This window comes from Orcinus orca, chromosome 14 (assembly GCF_937001465.1).
Source record: "Orcinus orca chromosome 14, mOrcOrc1.1, whole genome shotgun sequence".
NCBI classification, from domain to species: domain Eukaryota; kingdom Metazoa; phylum Chordata; class Mammalia; order Artiodactyla; family Delphinidae; genus Orcinus; species Orcinus orca.
This window is the reverse complement of record NC_064572.1, coordinates 71015840-71037198: the sequence shown is the minus strand read 5'-3', so window position 1 is coordinate 71037198 and position 21359 is coordinate 71015840. Positions and strand designations below refer to the sequence as shown.

The following is a 21359-nucleotide window of genomic DNA, read 5'->3' as shown; positions in this document are numbered from 1 at the left end:
AACATTTGTTGGCTATTGTCTCCTCAAGGCCAGACCCAGGGCTTCAACAATCTTAGGGCTCTGTTTAAGATAGCCATCTGGGGACTTCTCTGGTGGCACAGTGGTTAAGAATCTGCCTGCCAATGCAGGGGACACGGGTTCGAGCCCTGGTCCAGGAAGATTTCACATGCCACAAGCAACTGGGCCTGTGTGCCACAACTACTGAGCCTGCGCTCTAGAGCCCACGAGCCACAACTACTGAGCCAGAGAGTCACAACTACTGAAGTACCACTACTGAAGCCACAACTACTGAAGTACCACAACTACCGTGTGCCTAGAGGCCGTGCTCCGCAACAAAGAGAAGCCACCACGCACCGCAATGAACAGTAGCCCCCGCTCGCTGCAACTAGAGAAAGCCCGCAAGCAGCAACAAAGACCCACCTCAGCCAAAAGTAAATAAATAAATAGATAAATTTAAAAAAAATGATAGCCATCTGGAATTACTCTGTCTTTCACTAACAATTTAAAATCATCTACTCTAATTCTCACTGCATTGCCCCAGTAAAAAAACCCCACTAACTTGGAGTAGCTTTATATGCAAGATTTTAGAACTAAGCTTTTTAAAAAAACTTTTGATATGAACATATTGTATGTAGAGCAGCAAAATTTCAAAAATATGACTTGCTTCAGGGATATGTTTTCTGAATGAAAACAAAATCAAATCACTCTTTTGACAGTGAATTACTTTCCTCATATAAGCTCACACTCAAAAGCAAATGAAAGGTAAAGCCAAAATTCTATTTATTTTAAAGGATGCCAAATCTACGTTAACTTTTTATTTAATATGTCAAATAAAAACAGTGCCTTAGAAAAAAGGATCATTAAATAGAATTGGGTGGGGGCCTAAAAAGTGTAATAGCAATACAGGCTTAAATATTAAAAATATTCTTGTGCTGCTTTCCTGCTCTTTGGCTAAAACATCCCCCCACCCCTCCCTTTAAATCATCCTGTGTCTACCAATATTTGTTTTCTTGTTAGATCCACTTTTCAGAAGTGGAGTATAGGTTATTCAATTGTATTCTTCCTTTAACACTCATCCTCTGACACATTCCACTAAATTAGAAATTTATTTATATTGATAAATATCCCTTTAAAAACAAATATATCTTGGAAAGGTTAATTCTATATTACCTTTCAACCTCAAAGAAGAGAGGGAGGGAGGACGAAAGAACAGGAGGGAAGACGGGAGAGAGGAGAAGACATAATTTGAGAAATAAAGACATCTAGGACTATCAGAAGAGGACAGAAAAGGATAACTGAACCATGCCTTGAGAGAGGTAGGGTAGGAAACCAGCCAGAAAGTCTTAGACGTAAGTAAATAAAATGGCAACAAAAAGCCTTCACTGGAGAGAGCAGAGATCAGGTACAGTCCAGGTGCTAAAAGCCACACATGCTACTCCAGTGCTATAGACAAATATGAGATTAAACAAGTTACAGGGCATATCAAAGTAATACTATGGGTGATAAGGTTATCAATAAGTCAGAACTGATATACAGAATGCATTGAATGAAGTTTACTCAAAGGTTTTAAAAGCTCAATTCCAAATACTTTACTAAACAGTCTCTTTACTCTCGTGTTAAACAAAGGTTTTTGCTAGATTTCCAATGAGGGTCTCTCAAGGGCCACATTCATGTGGGTGAAATAATTATAAAAGCCACATGTTTACCAGTATTTAAAACATATGGCCCAAAAATACACTCTGTGCTCTAAAGGTCAAGAGAAGGTTTTATTTTTAGTATCTTCAAAGCTGTTATTTCTTAGTCCTTTTGCCATGTTTAAACTAGCCGGATACTTCCTTTAATATACTAGAAATATAAGACAGAAAAGACTCTTTAAAACATTTCCTGCCAAACTGCTTTGCCTCAAACTAGCAAAACATTTTTGACTAGACCACTGAACTTTGCTCCAGTTTTATCCTTCATTCAGTATTAAAGCTACCATCTACTATACATGCATCAAATGCTAGACACCAAGAATACAAAACTGAACAAAACAGAATCCCTACCTTTGAGGTAGTCATAGTCATTTGGCAGAAAGAGACATATAAACAGATAATTATAAGACTACCTGATTAAGTTTTACAGTAGGAGATATGAACAGAGCATTGTGCAAATAAAGTGGTAAAAGCCACTAAGTCAGCCTGGAGGAAAATGCTAAGCCTCTTCAAGAGGATTTGACATTTAAATTCATCTGCAGTGAGGCAGTTAGGTTAGTCAATATGTAAGGGCCCTGCTATTTAAAAAAGGGCAGGACAAAAAGTTGAAGGTCATAGAGATCTTGTATGTCAAAAATGGGTGGTACATCCAGCTATTCTACTTCTGGGTATTTATCCAAAGAACAGGAAAACAGTGATTTGAAAAGATATATGCACCCCTATGTTCATTGCAGCATTATCTACAGTAGTAAAGATATGGAAATAACCTAAGTGTCTATCAATGGATTAATGGATGATGTGGCATGTGTGTGTGTATACACACACACACACACACACACACACACACACACATACATGCACACAAGGGAATCCTACTCAGCCATAAAAAAGAATGAAATTCTGCCATTGGTGACAACATGAATGGACCTTGAAGGTATATGCTAAGTGAAATAAGCCACACAGAGAAAGACAAATACCTATGATTTCACTTGTCTGTGGAATCTAAAAAAACAAAACAAAATAAAAAAAACAAACCTATAGATACAGAGAACAGATTACTGGTTACCAGAGGGGAAGGAGGTCGTGGGGCAGGGTGCAATGGATGAAGGTGGTCAACTGTATGGTGGTCACTTTTTAGTGCATACAGATGTCGAATTACAGTGCTGTACATCTGAAACTTATATAATTTAAAAAACGGCTAATATAAACAATTCCAGTTTGTTGCTTATTACTTTAACCTCCGTACCAAAAAGAGAATATTTAGTCATTCAATCCTCATCTTCTCCCCCAAACTTGTCCTCTTCCTACATTCCTTTTTTTAGTAAATGATAATACAATCTAAAACTTAACCTTCCATAGCCAACTAATCACCAATTTCTATTGATTATATTCCATACTATTTCTTTATTCTGTCTACTTCTATCTCCAATGGCTACCATCATCTCTTACCTTGGAGGCTTCCAATGGCCTCCAAAGAGTTTTCTTGTCTCTGAGATCCCTTCTGCCAATCAGCCAATTCTTTATACTGTAGCCAAAGTGATCTTTCCAAAACCCAAATATGATCATATGACAACCCACTTTAAAATCATTCAACTGCTTACTGCTCTCAGAAAAAGTCCAAACTCTTCAGCATAATTGTCAACATCTGGCCTGGCTTGCCTCATGCTACCATCTTTTATACTCATACTGAACCTCTTGCAGTCTCCTCAACAAACAGTGCTCACTATCCTCTGGAAAGTCTTCTAAGACTCCCTCAAGAGAGAATCAGGTGACCTTCAAAAATGATCTTTCAGCATCCTCTGCTTCTCCATCATCATACTTACCACACTATACAGTATCATCATACTTACCACACTATACAGTATTTTAATTACTTATCTTTCTCTCCCAGGAAGCTATAAATCCCTTAAGGTCAGAAACTGCCTTACACATTCTTGTATTTACTATGTAAAGCATTACGCCTGCCTGGCACTGACATATAGATGGTGCAAGATAAAGATTTGTTGAATGCATGAATGAATGAATGAATGAACTGCAAAGAAAGAGAAATTCAATATCCTACAATTTCCCATAATAGTTATTAGCTCCATTACAGAAACCTAATCCTTTAGCAAGACCATATTTAAGCCATGAACCTATCAAAATTAACCCGTTGAGACAGAAATAAAGAACGCTCAACATAAACTCAAAATTCAAATAAACTTAAGAGTATATTTATGTCTTCCAGTTTAGTTGCGTAAGCGGACTACTTTTTGGAGAGAATACACATATATCAGAACCATGATATGTTACACATGTAAAAAAGTTATAACTACATATGCAATATATTTTCACAGGTCAAATATTGAGTTTGCTTTTTAACATATATGAAAGCTGCACCTCATCACTGACTCACCGATTCTTTTCCAGCTCATTGTGTGTAGACCTAAAAGGGAGGAAAAAAGGGGGAAAAAAAGAGTATTAGCCATGTTTTGTTGCTGAGGCTATAGAAAGGGGGATTAGCTTAGGTACTGCTAAATAAATTCACCCAGTTAATTTATTTAACAATGCAATACATGGTCAGACTTCTATCTATCTCACTCATCAAGAAGAAATAGTCTATGTTCATTAAGACTGTTCATTCAGGTATACTGTTTTCAGTTAACAACTCTAAATATTTTGAAATTAGGATCTCATTGTCATTTTTGATAAAATTGATACTAGCAAGTATTCTCTTGCCTACTTCTAGGGTCCTACGTTTTACTGATTTGTAGACATCATATTAGAAATTTTAATTCAAACATAATCCCATTTTTTTTGTTTAAAAAAAAGGTATATGTACTTCCGTGTCCTCTTCTATCTCCACTTACCTACTCCTAAACATAGGGAGAGAAAAGTTTTGGCCACCACAGAAGCTGAAACAGGCTTGTCTTATTGCTAAGTGATACAGACAAATTCAAGCCTTCTTTCCTTGAATGTGAAACATAAACCAAAAAAAGTTATACAAGGGAAAAAAATAACATGAACAGAAGAAAATATATTAATAAAATAAAAAACACATGTTTAAAAGACTGGGAGGATACACCTGAAAATGCTAACAAAGTCTTCCGTTTGTGACTTTTTTCATTTTACTTATTAGTATTTGTTACAATAATACTTACCATCTATTGAACAAGCTGAGTGTCTGCTAAACAGTTAACATACATTACCTCATTTTATCCTCCAAACAACCCTCATTTTATAAACAAGAATACTGAGGCTCAGAGAGGTAAAGAGACATGCTCTTGTCCCAAGAATATAAGTTGCAGCCATGATTTAAGCCCACGTCTTTGTTACTCCAAACCCCAAGTTCTTAACCACTCAGTGACAAGCAATACTGAAGAGAGGTTAAGGGCACAGACTCTAAGGCCTGACTGACTGGGTTCAAGTATTGTGTGGCCTTTTAAAAGTCCCTTCATTTCTCTGTGCTCAGTTTTCTCATCTACGAAATAGGAAAAATAACAGTACTTGCCTCATATGATTGTTATGAGGAATAAACAAATTTATGTTGAACATCAAAATATAACAAACTCTACCTAAAGTTAGCTACTATTAGAATTATGTTATACTCAGTTCTCTTGAATAAACGTATTATTTTTACAATAGTTTGGCATTAACAATAATGGAATTTTATAAAGGAAAATTTAAGTTCCTGTCATCAGAACTGAAACTTTAAGCATTTAATATATTCTGGTTAATGTCAAAAGCCTTCAGATTATTATATTACTGATTACTTTAATCTGATTTATTATTTTAATGGATATTTAATAATCAAATTTCTTAATTTTAACAATATTTTTGTCAGTCTCATAATTTGTGGAAATTTTACCCACTGTCTTAGTTCAAGAGCCAAAAGCCTTCTTTGAATTACTGTCTACTGTCCACCTTTTGCTTTCTTAGCAGTTTCATAAGGTCCAAGTGACACAGGATGAAAAAGACTGATGTTCATTTTTTCTTAAACATCTTTAATGGAGTATAATTGCTTTACAATGGTGTGTTAGTTTCCGCTTTATAAAAAAGCGTATCAGCTCTACATATACATATATCCCCATATCTCCTCCCTCTTGCGTCTCCCTCCCAGCCTCCCTATCCCACCCCTCTAGGTGGTCACAAAGCACCGAGCTGATCTCCCTGAGCTATGTGGCTGCTTCCCCCTAGCTATCTATTTTACATTTGGTAGTGTATATATGTCCACGCCACTCTCTCACTTTGTCCCAGCTTCCCCTTCCCCCTCCGCATGTCCTCAAGTCCATTCTCTACGTCTGCATCTTCATTCCTGTCCTGCCCCTAGGTTCTTCAGAACCATTTTTTTTTTGATTCCTAATATATGTGTTAGCATACGGTATTTGTTTTCCTCTTTCTGACTTACTTCACTCTATATGACAGACTCTATTTCCATCTACTTCACTACAAATAACTCAATTTCGTTTCTTTTTATGGCTGAGTAATATTCCATTGTATATATATATACCACATATTCTTTATCCATTCACCTGTCGATGGACACTTAGTTTGCTTCCATGTCCTGGCTATTGTAAATAGAGCTGCAATGAACACTGTGGTATATGACTCTTTTTGAATTGTGGTTTTCTCAGGGTATATGCCCAGTAGTGAGATTACTGGGTTGTATGGTAGTTCTATTTTTAGTTTTTAAAGAAACCTCCATACTGTTCTCCATAGTGGTTGTACCAATTTACATTCCCACCAACAGTGCAAGAGGGTTCCCTTTTCTCCACACCCTCTCCAGCATTTACTGTTTGTAAATTTTTTTCTTTTTTTGCGGTACGCGGGCCTCTCACCGTTGTGGCCTCTCCCATTGTGGAGCACAGGCTCCGGATGCACAGGCCCAGCAGCCACAGCTCACGGGCCCAGCCGCTCCGCAGCATGTGGGATCCTCCCGGACCGGGGCACGAACCCATGTCCCCTGCATCGGCAGGCGGACCCTCAACCACTGCGCCACCAGGGAAGCCCCTGTTTGTAGATATTTTGATGATGGCCATCCTGACTGGTGTGAGGTGATACCTCATTGTAGTTTGATGTTCATTTTCAAGAGATTATCTTAATAAGAGAACATCTCTCTCTCTCTCTCGAGATGTAAAAAAAAATCTCAGGATGCTTTAAGAGTTCAGACAAATTAATGGCAAGGATATATATGACTCAGATGGGAGAAACAATAAAAACACAGCACTTTCAGTATAACACAGACTCAGACTTCAAAACTCAATAAATTACAACCAAATCTCTACCACATATAAGTATTTATTAAAAGGTTTAAGTTCTTTGTTGTTTGAATGAAATGTCAAAGTAAATCAATAAGTTAGAAGAGGGAAAAGGTGTATTTGAAAGAGATTTAAAGCAAAAAAATATTGTCCAAAATTTGAACGTGTGATCAATAATAAAATATCCCACCCACCCCCTCTTAGTAAGTTTTGGTTTAATTGCCTTAATCTGAGAAGAAAACTCAGAACAAGTAAAACAAAAACAATGAAATACTATAGTAAGGGGACTTCCCTGGTGGCGCACTGGTTAAGAATCCGCCTACCAATGCAGGGGACATGGGTTCGAGCCCTGGTCCGGGAAGATCCCACATGCCTTGGAGTAACTAAGCCCATGTGCCACAACTACTAAGCCTGTGCTCTAGAGCCCATGAGCCACAACTACTGAAGCCCGTGTGCCTAGAGCTCATGCTCCACAAGAGGAGCCACTGCAATGAGAAGCCCGCACACCGCAATGAAGAGTAGCCCCCACCTTTGCCGCAACTAGAGAAAGCCCAACGAAGACCCAACGCAGCCAAAAAATTAAAAAAATAATTAATTAATTTAAAAGAGAGAGAGAAGCAGAGGAAAAAAAAAAGAAATACTACAGTAAGTAATAAATGGAAATAATCTATTTAGAGAGACAAAGACTATGCACCGTATACTTATTTCAAACAGTTTGGTATTCCACATATGGCCCTAAATGCAAAAGATATATATCCGGGCTTCCCTGGTGGCACAGTGGTTGGCAGTCCGCCTGCCGATGCAGAGGACGCGGGTTCGTGCCCCAGTTCAGGAGGATCCCACGCGTGGCGGAGTGGCTGGGCCCGTGAGCCATGGCCGCTGAGCCTGTGCGTCCGGAGCCTGTGTTCCGCAACGGGAGAGGCCACAGCAGTGAGAGGCCCGCGTACCGCAAAAAAAAAAAAAAAAAAAAGATATATATCCAAAGATAACCAATTGCTGAATTCCAGCATTATATTGAGCCTACTATCAAAGCTTACACCAAAAGAACATAATCTGAACCACTGCTGTGAACAAAATTAAAACAGCAGGTTCTTCCCAACTCTCTCAGATTTTTATTATCTTCTTAAAAAATATAAAATGATAGCTAAGTATATGAACTTTTCCACCAAACCAGAAAATGTATGCCATATCTAGTTATACCACTAGTAAAATTTAACAAGATTTCCAAATACCAAGAAGCAAAAATGATCACATATGTACTAATCTTTATCATATTGCCGTATTCTTCCAATTTTTAAAAAATGCATCAGTAGCATTTACTCCTATTTTGATGACTTTTTTGCCTCTAATATCAAGTCAACAAATACTGCATATCTTCAATGTTCAAAATTGTCTTAAGCTGCAAGGAATCAGAGACAGTCTCTAGCTGGTAGATTAAGACATTTACAGGAATAATTATAACTCAAGGCAAAACAAATATATTAAGAAAGGTACAAAGTGTTGTGAGAGTTTAAAGGATGCAGAGTTTACTTACAAATGGGGCTATCAGAAAATGGGGCTTTAGAAAAGGGGACATTTGGTCTGCGGCTTACATGATGAGTACATTTGCTACTACTAGAAACCAGACCTAGTAGGGAGAAGACATTCCAAGTGGAAAGGATATAGCACAAGCAAACAAGCAGAGTTGTGAAGTCCAAAGCAAAACCAGAGAACAAAAATGGAAAAAAGCCCTGAGTTTAAATATTAGCCCTATCACTCACATTAGCTGTGGAACTTTGAACAAATTATTTAACCTCTCTAATTAACAGTTTTCTCGTTTGTAAAACTGGAATAATACCACATGCCTTGGCTGGGTTACTGTGAGAATCAGAGAATAATGTAAAAGCATCAGCACCTAGTAAGTATTCAGTAAATGTTAGCCACTGTAAATATTCTTATTATTTTTAACAAGACTGAAAATATACTACCTAAAACAATGTTAAACATATTGCATGGGGCAACAAATTGAGAGGTTCTTAGTAATACTTGGAATTAGCCTGGAAACAACCAACCAACCATAATGATTAAAAAAGAAACTGAAGGAAAAGACAGGTCTTTTGATCATTTAGTCGGCTGTGAGGACAGTATAAGATTTAAGGTATGACGTCTAATTATACGTACACGCAGAAAATAACGATCCAAACAGTGCTGGCAAACAGAGAAGTTGAACGCATCACATCCTAGCACACTCAGAAACAACCTCTTTGCTTCCCTGAGCCTATGTGCCTGACCAAACCCTTCCAATAATATGCCATTAAAATAACCCATTATGATAAATTCCCTATAAAGCTGAGATATTCTGAATAATCCATCTGCTTAGCACACTTTTCTTCTCCAAACAAAAATACACCTCTGAGAACAAACACTATGAACTGTCTTCCTTTCAGACACTCTTACTCTGAATGCTTAACAACTTCCAAGGACAGGGATAAAGACATTTCTATCATTTTATCATCAAATCACAGTAATCTTTTTCGCAAATACTATCCCTTTAAGAGACATGCTAACGTATTCTCTGCTTGAGTGGGAGTCATTATCTCAACGAAATCTGTGATTTTTCACTGACTACAACACTGCTTTAATATGTAAACTTTTAATTCTTTAGGGTGCAGTTTGGTGGCAGTCAATGAAATGAAGCGTAGAATTGAAACTGCACAAAATTGTACCATTTGGCTCAAGAGTAGTACCACCATGGAAGGAAAATAAAAGCCCTCATTCCCAGAATTAATATTCTCTTCCAACAAAAGAAAAGACTTCTATCTTTGTTGGATTAATGAGCCAACCCCTAATTTGTTAACATTTTCATTTCACTTATTTTCTAATCCTAAAGTGCCTAGTGGATGTTGTCCTCCACACAATGAAAAGAACACATTCTATGATGCTAAATGAATATTTTCTAACTGTATCCTAAAGCTTAAACTTCAGCTTTATTAGAGCAGGGGGTCTCTAAAGTATATACCTAAAGGGGTTGAAAAAGAATTGGTTGAATAGTGAAACTTCTATTTATGTTTATTCTTCTTCTTAAACTTTATTCTATATTTATAAAATATTAGTACAGTGATACATGTATACAATTATCAACACATACAAATATATTAGGTATACAGTAGTTTTTTGCTGCTAGTGGTATATAATAAAGTGGTCAATAAAGTTTGAAGAACACTGTAATAAAAGAAAATCATGCTTATTGCCAATAAAGTAATTCTTTCAAAGAAGTAGTTTTGTACATTTATTTCTATCACAAGTACATATTTTAAAAAAAACATTAAAGACAGTAAAACTTGAATACTGCACTTTTAGGAAAAATGCTTCATAAGAAACGTACTACTTCTTCCATAACAATAACAAAAAAACCCACCACAATAACTAAGACCACAAAAAAGCAAGTGTCTAAACAGGATGCATAACAATAACTACAATTAATAAGTTTTTCTTAAAACTTACTATCAAAGCTGAATATATGCATACCTTATGATTCAGCATTTTCCCTCAGAGGCATACACCAAACTAATATACATAAATATGCTCACCAAAGGACATACAAGAGAATACACATTCTTTTCATACTAGCCCAAAACTGGAAATTCAAATGTCCATCAATAGTAGGATGGATGAATAAATTGTGGAACATTCATATTGATATAATGTAATACTATAGAGCCCTGAGAATGAACTATTATGCAATAACATGGATGAATTTTCAAAATTTCAACATAGTGCTGAATGAAAAATGGCAGATACAAAAATACACACTGCATAACCCCATTCGTATAAAGTTAAAAACTGGCAAAACTAATGGTATCAAAAGAAGACTGTAGTTACCTCAGGTAGGGTTAACAGTAAGTCTATAATATTTTATTTCTTCACCTTTGTGAAAATTCATCGAGCTATACACTTAGGATTTATACACTTTTCTGTATGTACATTTTCAATAAACAAGAAAAAATGAAAAAATTACACATGAATCAAATTCAGTAAAAATCAATTCTTATTTCAAATACAGCAAACACTCTAATTTGTCTCTGGTAAATCTTTTGATATATTACATAAACATCCCTAAGTTATGCACTTTGTAAAGCATAATTTTCAATAAATTTAAGTACTAAAATCATACAGAGGGCTTCCCTGGTGGCGCAGTGGTTGAGAATCTGCCTGCTAATGCAGGGGACACGGGTTCGAGCCCTGGTCTGGGAAGATCCAACATGCCGCGGAGCAACTAGGCCCGTGAGCCACAACTGCTGAGCCTGCGCGTCTGGAGCCTGTGCTCCGCAACAAGAGAGGCCGCGATAGTGAGAGGCCCGCGCACCGCAATGAAGAGTGGCCACCACTTGCCACAACTAGAGAAAGCTCTCGCACAGAAACGAAGACCCGACACAGCCAAAAAAAAAAAAAAAAAAAAAAAAAAATCATACAGAGTAAGTTCTCTAAGCACAATGGAATTAGAAATCAGTAACAATAAGATAACTAGGAAAATAGCAATATTTGGAAAATAAGCGACAAATCAAAGAAAACTGACAAAGAAATCAGAAAATATTCTGAACTGAATGATAATGAAAACACAACATGTCAAAATTTGTTGGATGTATCTAAAGCAGTACTTAGAAATGTTTAGCTTTAAATTCTTCTATTAGTATAAAAAACAAAGTTAAAAATCTATGGTCTAACTTTCACCTTGAGAAGCTACAAAAAGAAGAGCAAATTAAGCCCAATGAAATAGAAAAGGAAATAAGAAGTCACAGGTTAAAGAACAAATCACAAAGAAAACAAAGTATCTTCAGCTGGATGATAAAGAAATACAACATTTCAAAATTTGTGGCATGCAGCTAAAGCAGTGTTTAGAGAAAAATATTTCTAGCTTTAAATCCTTATGTTGGGGTAGGGGGCAGTGATGGAGTCCAAAATCAATGCCTTCCACCTTTAGAAGGTAGAAAAAAAGCAAACTAAACCAAAAGAAGGTGGGCAATGGATCTCAACTGTGTGGGCTATTTTTCCCACCAGAAGATATTTGGCCACATCTGGAGACATTTTTGGTTATCACACCAGGGAGACACTACTGGTGTTTTGTGAGGAGAGGCCAGGGATGCTGCGAAACATCCAATGATGCTCAAAACAGAATTATCTGGCCCAAAATGTCAATAGTGCTGGGGTTGACAAACTCTGAAGTAGAGGAAGAAATAATAAAGCCAAGAACAGGAATAAACAAAATAGAAGACAGGAAACAACAGAGAGTATCAATAAAACCAAAAGTTGACTTTAAAAAAAAAAACGCAGTAAAATGGATAAACTTTTCTAAAACTGATGCAGAAAAAAGGCAAAAATTACCAACACAAAAAAAATAACTAATATCAGGAACAAAAGAGAGCACATCACTACAGATACTACACACATTAAAAGGATGATAAGAGAATATTATGAACAGCTTTATGCCAATAAATTCAACATGTAGATGAAATGGACAAATTTCTTGAAAGATACAAATTAGCAAAACTAACTCAAGAAGAAATAGAGAGTTAGTGTCAGCCTTGCATCTATTACAGAAATTGCATTCATAATCAAAAACCTGCCCACAAACAGAAGACCTAAATAGACGTTTCTCCAAAGAAGATATACAGATTGCCAACAAACACATGAAAGAATGCTCAACATCATTAATCATTAGAGAAATGCAAATCAAAACTACAATGAGATATCATCTCACACCAGTCAGAATGGCCATCATCAAAAAGTCTAGAAACAATAAATGCTGGAAAGGGTGTGGAGAAAAGGGAACACTCTTGCTCTGTTGGTGGGAATGTAAATTGATACAGCCACTATGGAGAACAGCATGGAGGTTCCTTAAAAAACTACAAATAGAACTACCATACGACCCAGCAATCCCACTACTGGGCATATACCCTGAGAAAACCATAATTCAAAAAGAGTCATGTACCAAAATGTTCATTGCAACTCTATTTACAATAGCCAGGACGTGGAAGTAACCTAAGTGTCCATCAACAGATGAATGGATAAAGAAGATGTGGCACATATATACAATGGAATATTACTCAGCCATAAAAAGAAACGAAATTGAGTTATTTGTGGTGAGGTGGATGGACCTAGAGTCTGTCATATAGAGTGAGGTAAGTCAGAAGGAGAAAAACAAATACCGTATGCTAACACATATATATGGAATCTAAGGAAAAAAAAAAAAAGGTCATGAAGAACCTAGGGGTAAGACAGGAATAAAGACACAGACCTACTAGAGCATGGACTTGAGGATATGGGGAGGGGGACGGGGAGGCTGTGACGAGGTGAGAGAGTGGCATGGACATATATACACTACCAAGAGTAAAGTGGATAGCTAGTGGGAAGCAGCCGCGTAGCACAAGGAGATCAGCTAGGTGGTGTGTGACCCCCTAGAGGGGTGGGATAGGAAGGGTGGAAGGGAGGGAGACGCAGGAGGGAAGAGATATGGGAACATGTGTATATGTATAACTGATTCACTTTGTTATAAAGCAGAAACTAACATACCATTGTAAAGCAATTATACTCCAATAAAAATGTTAAAAAAAAAAAAGTCATGGTGCCATAAGAGCAAGGAAAAAATTAGCGAGAACAACAACAACAACAAAAAACAACCTGCCCACAAAAAAACTCCAGGCCCAGAAGTATTCATTGGCAAATTTTACCAAGCATTTAGGGAATAAATAATACTAATTCTACAGAACATATTTCAAAATATAAAGGAAATGGAAATATTTCCCAATTCATTTTGAGGCCAGTATTACCCTGATACCAAAACCTGACAAAGAACTTACATTGAAAAACAAAACAAAACAAAACCACAGACTACTATTCCCTCAAGAACACAGACACAAAAATTCTTGAGAAAATATTAGCAAATTTATAGAAACTATCAGTTTTACAATAAAAAACTTGTCTGGTCTTTGTCCCAATTTCCTGGGACAGAGCTTCGGACACCTTGGAATTTCCTCAGTTATAGGAGTGTCTTCTGTTATTCATGGTGGGCTCTTGGACCACTCTTGAGTTTATGCTAGGGAGATGACTTAAATTGGACTGGTCATGCCAGAAAGACCAGCCATGTAATTAGAGGATTCAGGCTTTGAGCAACTGATACCAGCCAACCTCTGGGGAGAGGAGGGTCACTAGAGAGTTCAATCACATGGTGAATGATTCAATCAACTGTGACTACATAATGATATGGAAATAAAAACTCTAGAATCCAAGGTTCAGGTGAGCTTCCTGGTTGGTGAACACATCAATCTGCCAGCAGGGTAATGTATCCTGATAGTACACGGACAGGACACAGAAGCTCCATGCCCAGGATTCTCCAGGACCTCACCCTATGCATCCCTTCATTTGGCTGGTCGTGATTTGTATTATTTACAATAAAACCTGTAATCGTAAGTATAGCACTTTCCTGAGTTTCATGAGTAGTTCTATTGAACTACTGAACCTGAGGGGATTGTGGGAACACCTAAATTTGTAGTCAGTTGGTCATAAACGTGGGTGGCCTGGGGACTCTTAAACTTGCATCTGGCAACTGTAGTGAGGGCAGTCATGTTGGGGACTGCACCCTTAAACTTGTGGAGTCTGTACTAACTAGAGATGTTAGCGTGAGTATTGTAAAATACACCATGACCAAGTAGGGTTTATTCCAGGAATGCAAGATTAGTTTAAGGTTCAAAAAAATGAAATCAGTGTAATTAACCATATTAACAGAATAAAAAAGAAAAACCACAGTATAATCTCAATAGATGTAGAAAAAGCATTTGACAAAATTCATCCATTCATTCATGATAAAAACTTTCAGCAAATTAGGAAATAAAGGAATTTCCTCAACTTGTTAAAAGGCATCTACAAAAAAATCTATAGTTGTCATATCAATGGTGAAAGAATATATGTTTTCCCAATATCAGAAGCAAGGCAAGGATGTTCACTCTCATCAGCTTCTATTCAGCCACTGGTACTAGAGGTCCTAGCCAATGAAACAAGGCAAGAAAAATAAATATCATACAGAAAGGTAAGGAAAAAGTAAAAATATCTTTAACGTAAACATCATTTAGTGTCTATTTAGAAAATCCTAATATACAAATTACTAGAATAAGTGAGTTTAGCAAAGTAGGTTTACAAGGTCAATATACCAAATTCAATTGCTATTTACAATAGCATCAAAGAATATTAACTACTTTAACAAATATTAACTAATTTATTGAAGTATGTGCATTACCCACACTCTGAAAAACTACAAAATACTGCTGAATTTTAAAAACATCTAAATAATTGAATGAATGGGGAGATATACCATGTTCATGCATCAAAAGATTAAATGTTGTTCAGATGTGTCAAGTCTCCCCCAAATTAATCTACAGATTCAATGCAATCCCAATCAAAACTCTAGTAGGCTTTGTTGTAGAAAGTGACAAGCAGCTTCAATAATATATGTGAAAATGAAAAAGACCTAGAATACTCAAAGGAACTTTTGAAAAAGATGAACCAATTTGGAAGGCTTACGCTACCTAACTTCATGACTTACTAGAAAACCTGCAGTAATTAAGACAGTGTGGTATTTTAGTAAAGATAAATATTTAGATCAATGGAAAAGAATAGAGTCCACAAATAGATTCACACATACATGGTCCTTTCATTTTTTACAAAGATCCCAAGGCAATTCAATGTAGAAATGTCTTTTCAGTAAATGATAGTGAAACAACTGGAGGTCCATTTGCCAAAAAGTGAACTTCAACTGTTACCTCACACCTTCTAAAAAAATTACTCTAAATGAATCTCAGATCTAAATGGATTACCTATAGAAAACTTAAGAAAAAATTTTGTGATCTTGGATTTTGCAAATATTTCTTAGGACGTAAGAAGCATGAACCAGAGAGATTGGTTCAAGATGGCGGAGTAGAAGGACGTGTGCTTACTCTCTCTTGCAAGAGCACCGGAATCACAAGTAACTGCTGAACAATCATCAACAGGAAGACACTGAAACTCACCAAAAAACATACCTCACATCCAAATACAAAGGAGAAGCCACAATGAGATGGTAGGAGGGGCACAATCACAATAAAATCAAATCCCATAACTGCTGGGTGGGTGACTCACAAATTGGAGAACACTTATACCACAGAAGGCCACCCACTGGAGTGAAGGTTCTGGGCCCCATGTCAGGCTTCCCAGCCTGGGGGTCCGGCAACGGGAGCAGGAATTCCTAGAGAATCAGACTTTGAAGGCTAGCGGGATTTGACTGCAGGACTTTGACAGGACTGGGAGAAACAGAGACTCCACTCTTGGAGGGCACACACAAAGTAGTGTGTGCATCAGGACCCAGGGGAAGGAGCAGTGACCCTGTAGGAGACTGAACCAGACCTACCTGCTAGTGTTGGAGGGTCTCCTATAGAGGCACGGGGTGGCTGTGTCTCACCATGAGGACAAGGACACTGGCAGCAGAAGTTCTGGGAAGTACTCCTGGAGCTCTCCCAGAGTTCACCATTGGCCCCACCAAAGTGCCCGGTAGGCTTCAATGTTGGGTAGCCTCAGGCCAAAGAACCAACAGAAAGGGAACCCAGCGCCACCCATCAGCAGAAAAGTGGATTAAAGTTTTATTGAGCTCTACCCACCACCAGTCCCTCCCATCAGGAAACTTGCTCAAGCCTCTTAGATAGCCTCATCCACCAGAGGGCAGACAGCAGAAGCAAGAAGAAATACAATCCTGCAGCCTGTGGAACAAAAACCGCATTCACAGAAAGACAGACAAGATGAAAAGGCAGAGGATTAGGTACCAGATGAAGGAACAAGATAAAACCCCTGAAAAACAACTAAATGAAGTGGAGATAGGCAACCTTCCAGAAAAAGAATTCAGAATAATGATAGTGAAGATGATCCAGGACCTCAGAAAAACAATGGAGGCAAAGATCAAGTAGATGCAAGAAATGTTTAACAAAGTCCTAGAAGAATTAAAGAACAAACAAACAGAGATGAACAATACAATAACTGAAATGAAAAATACACTAGAAGGAATCAATAGCAGAATAACTGAGGCAGAAGAACGGATAAATGACCTGGAAGACAGAATGGTGGAATTCACTGCTGCGGAACAGAATAAAGAAAAAAGAATGAAAAGACACGAAGACAGCCTAAGAGACCTCTGGGACAACATGAAACATAACAACATTCGCATTATCAGGGTCCCAGAAGGAGAACAGAGAGAGAAAGGACCAGAGAAAATATCTGAAGAGATTATAGTCAAAAACTTCCCTAATATGGGAAAGGAAATAGCCACCCAAGTCCAGGAAGTGCAGAGAGTCCCATACAGGATAAACCCAAGGAGAAACACACTGAGACACACAGTAATCAAACTGGCAAAAATTTAAAGACAAAGAAAAATTATTGAAAGCAGCAAGGGAAAAACAACAAATAACATACAAGGGAACTCCCATAAGGTTAACAGCTGATTTCTCAGCAGAAACTCTATGAGCCAGAAGGGAGTGGCATGATATACTTAAAGTGATGAAAGGGAAGAACCTACAACCAAGATTACTCTACCCTGCAAGGATCTCATTCACATTTGATGGAGAAATCAAAAGCTTTACAGACAAGCAAAAGCTAAGAGAATTCAGCACCACCAAAATCAGCTTTACAACAAATGCTAAAGGAACTTCTCTAAGTGGGACACACAAGAGAAGAAAAGGACCTACAAAAATAAACCCAAAACAATTAATAAAATGGTAACAGGAACATACATATCGATAATTACCTTCAACATGAATGGATTACATGCTCCAACCAAAAGACACAGGCTTGCTGAATGGATACAAAAACAAGACCCGTATATATGCTGTCTACAAGAGACCCACTTCAGACCTAGGGACACATACAGACTGAAAGTGAGGGGATGGAAAAAGATATTCCATGCAAATGGAAATCAAAAGAAAGCTGGTGTAGCAGTACTCATATCAGATAAAATAGATTTTAAAATAAAGTTACAAGAGACAAGGAAGGACACTACATAATGATCAAGGGATCATTCCAAGAGGAAGATATAACAATTATAAATATATATGCTCCCAACATAGGAGCACCTCAATACATAAGGCAACTGCTAACAGCTATAAAAGAGGAAATCGACAGTAACACAATAATAGTGGGGGACTTTAACACCTCACTTTACACCAATGGACAGATCATCCAAACAGAAAATTACTAAGGAAACACAAGCTTTGAATGATACAACAGACCAGACAGATTTAATTGATATTTATAGGACATTCCATCCAAAAACAGATAACACTTTCTTCTCAAATGCACATGGAACATTCTCCAGGATAGATCACATCGTGGGTCACAAATCAAGCCTCAGTAAATTTATGAAAACTGAAATCATATCAAGCATCTTTTCTGACCATAATGCTATGAGATTAGAAATCAATTACAGGGAAAAAAATGGAAAAAACACACAAAAAATACATGGAGGTTAAACAATACGTTACTAAATAACCAAGAGATCACTGAAGAAATCAAAGAGGAAATCAAACAACACCTAGAAACAAATTAACAACGAAAACACGATGATCCAAAACCGATGGGATGCAGCAAAAGCAGTTCTAAGAGGGAAGTTTACAGCAATACAAGCCCATGTCAAGAAACAAGAAAGATCTCAAATAAACAATCTAATCTTACACTTAAAGAAACTAGAGAAAGAAGAACAAACAAAATCCAAAGTTAGTAGAAGGAAAGAAATCATAAAGATCAGAGCAGAAATAAATGAAATAGAAACAAAGAAAACAATAGCAAAGATCAATAAAATTAAAAGCTGGTTCTTTGAGAAGATAACAAAATTGATAAACCATTAGCCAGACTCATCAAGAAAAGGAGAGGACTCAAATCAATAAAATTAGAAATGAAAAAGGACAAGTTGCCAGACACCGCAAAAATACAAAGCATCCTAAGAGACTACTACAAGCAACCCTATGCCAATAAAATGGACATCCTGGAAGAAATGGACAAATTCTTAGGAAGGTATAACCTTCCAAGACTGAACCAGCAAGAAACAGAAAATATGAACAGACCAATCACAAGTAATGAAATTGAAACTGTGATTAAAAATCTTCCAACAAACAAGGTCCTGGACCAGATAGCTTCACAGGTGAATTCTATCAAACATTCAGAGAAGAGCTAACGCCCATGCTTCTCAAACTCTTCCAAAAAATTGCAGAGGAAGGAACACTCCCAACTCATTCTATGAGGCCACCATCACCCTGATACCATAACCAGACAAAAATACTACAAAAAATGAAAATTACAGACCAATATCTCTGATGAATATGGATGGAAAAATCCTCAACAAAATACTAGCAAACAGAATCCAACAACACATTAAAAGGATCATACACCATGATCAAGGGGGATTTATCCCAGGGATGCAAGGATTCTTCAATATACGCCGATCAATCAATGTGATACACCATATTAACAAATTGAAGAAGAAAAACCATATGATCACCTCAATAGATGCAGAAAAAGCTTTTGACAAAATTCAACACCCATTCATGATAAAAAAAAACTCTCCAGAAAGTGGGCACAGAGGGAACCCACCTCAACATAATAAAGGCCGTATATGACAAACTCACAGCAAACATCATTCTCAATGGTGAAAAACTGAAAGCATTTCCTCTAAGATCAGGAACAAGACAAGGATGTCCACTCTCACCACTATTATTCAACATAGTTTTAGAAGTCCTAGCCATGGCAATCAGAGAAGAAAAATAAATAAAAGGAATACAAATTGGAAAAGAAGTAAAGCTGTCACTGTTTGCAGATGACATGATGCTATACATAGAGAATCCTAAAGATGCCACCAGAAAACTACTAGAGCTAATCAATGACTTTGGTAAAGTTGCAGGATACAAAATTAATGCACAGAAATCTCTTGCATTCCTATACACTAATGATGAAAAATCTGAAAGAGAAATTAAGGAAACACTCCCATTTACCACTGCAACAAAAAGAATAAAATACCTAGGAATATGGGCTTCCCTGGTGGCGCAGTGGTTGAGAGTCCGCCTGACGATGCAGGAGACACAGGTTCATGCTCCGGTCTGGGAAGATCCCACATGCCACAGAGCGGATAGGCCCGTGAGCCACGGCCACTGAGCCTGTGCGTCCGGAGCCTGTGCTCCACAACGGGAGAGGCCATAACATTGAGAGGCCCGCGTACCGAAAAAAAAACCACCTAGGAATAAACCTACCTATGGAGACAAAACACCTGTATGCAGAAAACGCTAAGATACTGATGAAAGAAATTAAAGATGATACAAACAGATGGAGAGATATACCATGTTCTTGGATTGGAAGAATCAATATTGTGAAAATGACTATACTACCCAAAGCAATCCACAGATTCAATGCAATCCCTATGAAATTACCAATGGCATTTTTTACAGAACTATAACAAAAAATCTTAAAATTTGTATGGAGACATAAAAGACCCCGAATAGCCAAAGCAGTCTTGAGGGAAGAAAACGGAGCTGGAGGAATCAGATTCCCTGACGTCAGACTATACTACAAAGCTACGGTTATCAAGACAATACGGTACTTGAACAACAACAGAAATAAAGATCAATGGAACAGGACAGAAAGCCCAGAGATAAACCCACGTACCTATGGTCAACTAATCTATGACAAAGGAGGCAAGGATATACAGTGGAGAAAAAGCAGTATCTTCAATAAGTGGTGCTGGGAAAACTGGACAGCTACATGTAAAAGAATGAAATTAGAACACTCTCTAACACCATATACAAAAATAAACTCAAAATGGATTAGACACCTACATGTAAGACTGGACACTATAAAACTCTTAGAGGAAAACATAGGAAGAACACTCTTTGACATAAATCACAGCAAGACCTTTTTTGATCCACCTCCTAGAGTAATGGAAATAAAAACAAAAATAAACAAATTGGACCTAGTGAAACTTAAAAGCTTTTGCAAAGCAAAGGAAACTATAAACAAGATGAAAAGACAACTCTCAGAATGGGAGAAAATAGTTGCAAATGAATCAATGGACAAAGGATTAATCTCCAAAATATACAAATGGCTCATGCAGCTCAATATTAAAAAAACAAACAACGCAATCCAAAAATAGGCAGAAGACCTAAATAGACATTTCTACAAAGAAGACATACAGATGGCCAAGAAGCACATGAAAACCTGCTCAACATCACTAATCATTAGAGAAATGCAAATCAAAACTACAATGAGGTATCACCTCACACCAGTTACAATGGGCATCATCAGAAAATCTACAAACAACAAATGCTGGACAGGGTGTGGAGAAAAGGGAACCCTCTTGCACTGTTGGTGGGAATGTAAATTGATAGTCACTATG

At 37.3% G+C, this 21359-nt stretch overlaps 1 protein-coding gene across 2 annotated transcripts in view; it reads right to left on the bottom strand.

Moving 5' to 3' along the window:
- The window catches only part of MXI1 (MAX interactor 1, dimerization protein), a 98793-nt gene that overhangs the window by 44849 nt on the left and 32585 nt on the right, over positions 1–21359 (bottom strand). For both annotated transcript variants that reach the window (XM_004265855.4, XM_004265856.4), the window contains exon 3: positions 4090–4119. In XM_004265855.4, coding sequence (XP_004265903.1) covers positions 4090–4119 — 30 coding nt within the window. The remainder of the gene's footprint in view (positions 1–4089; positions 4120–21359) is intronic.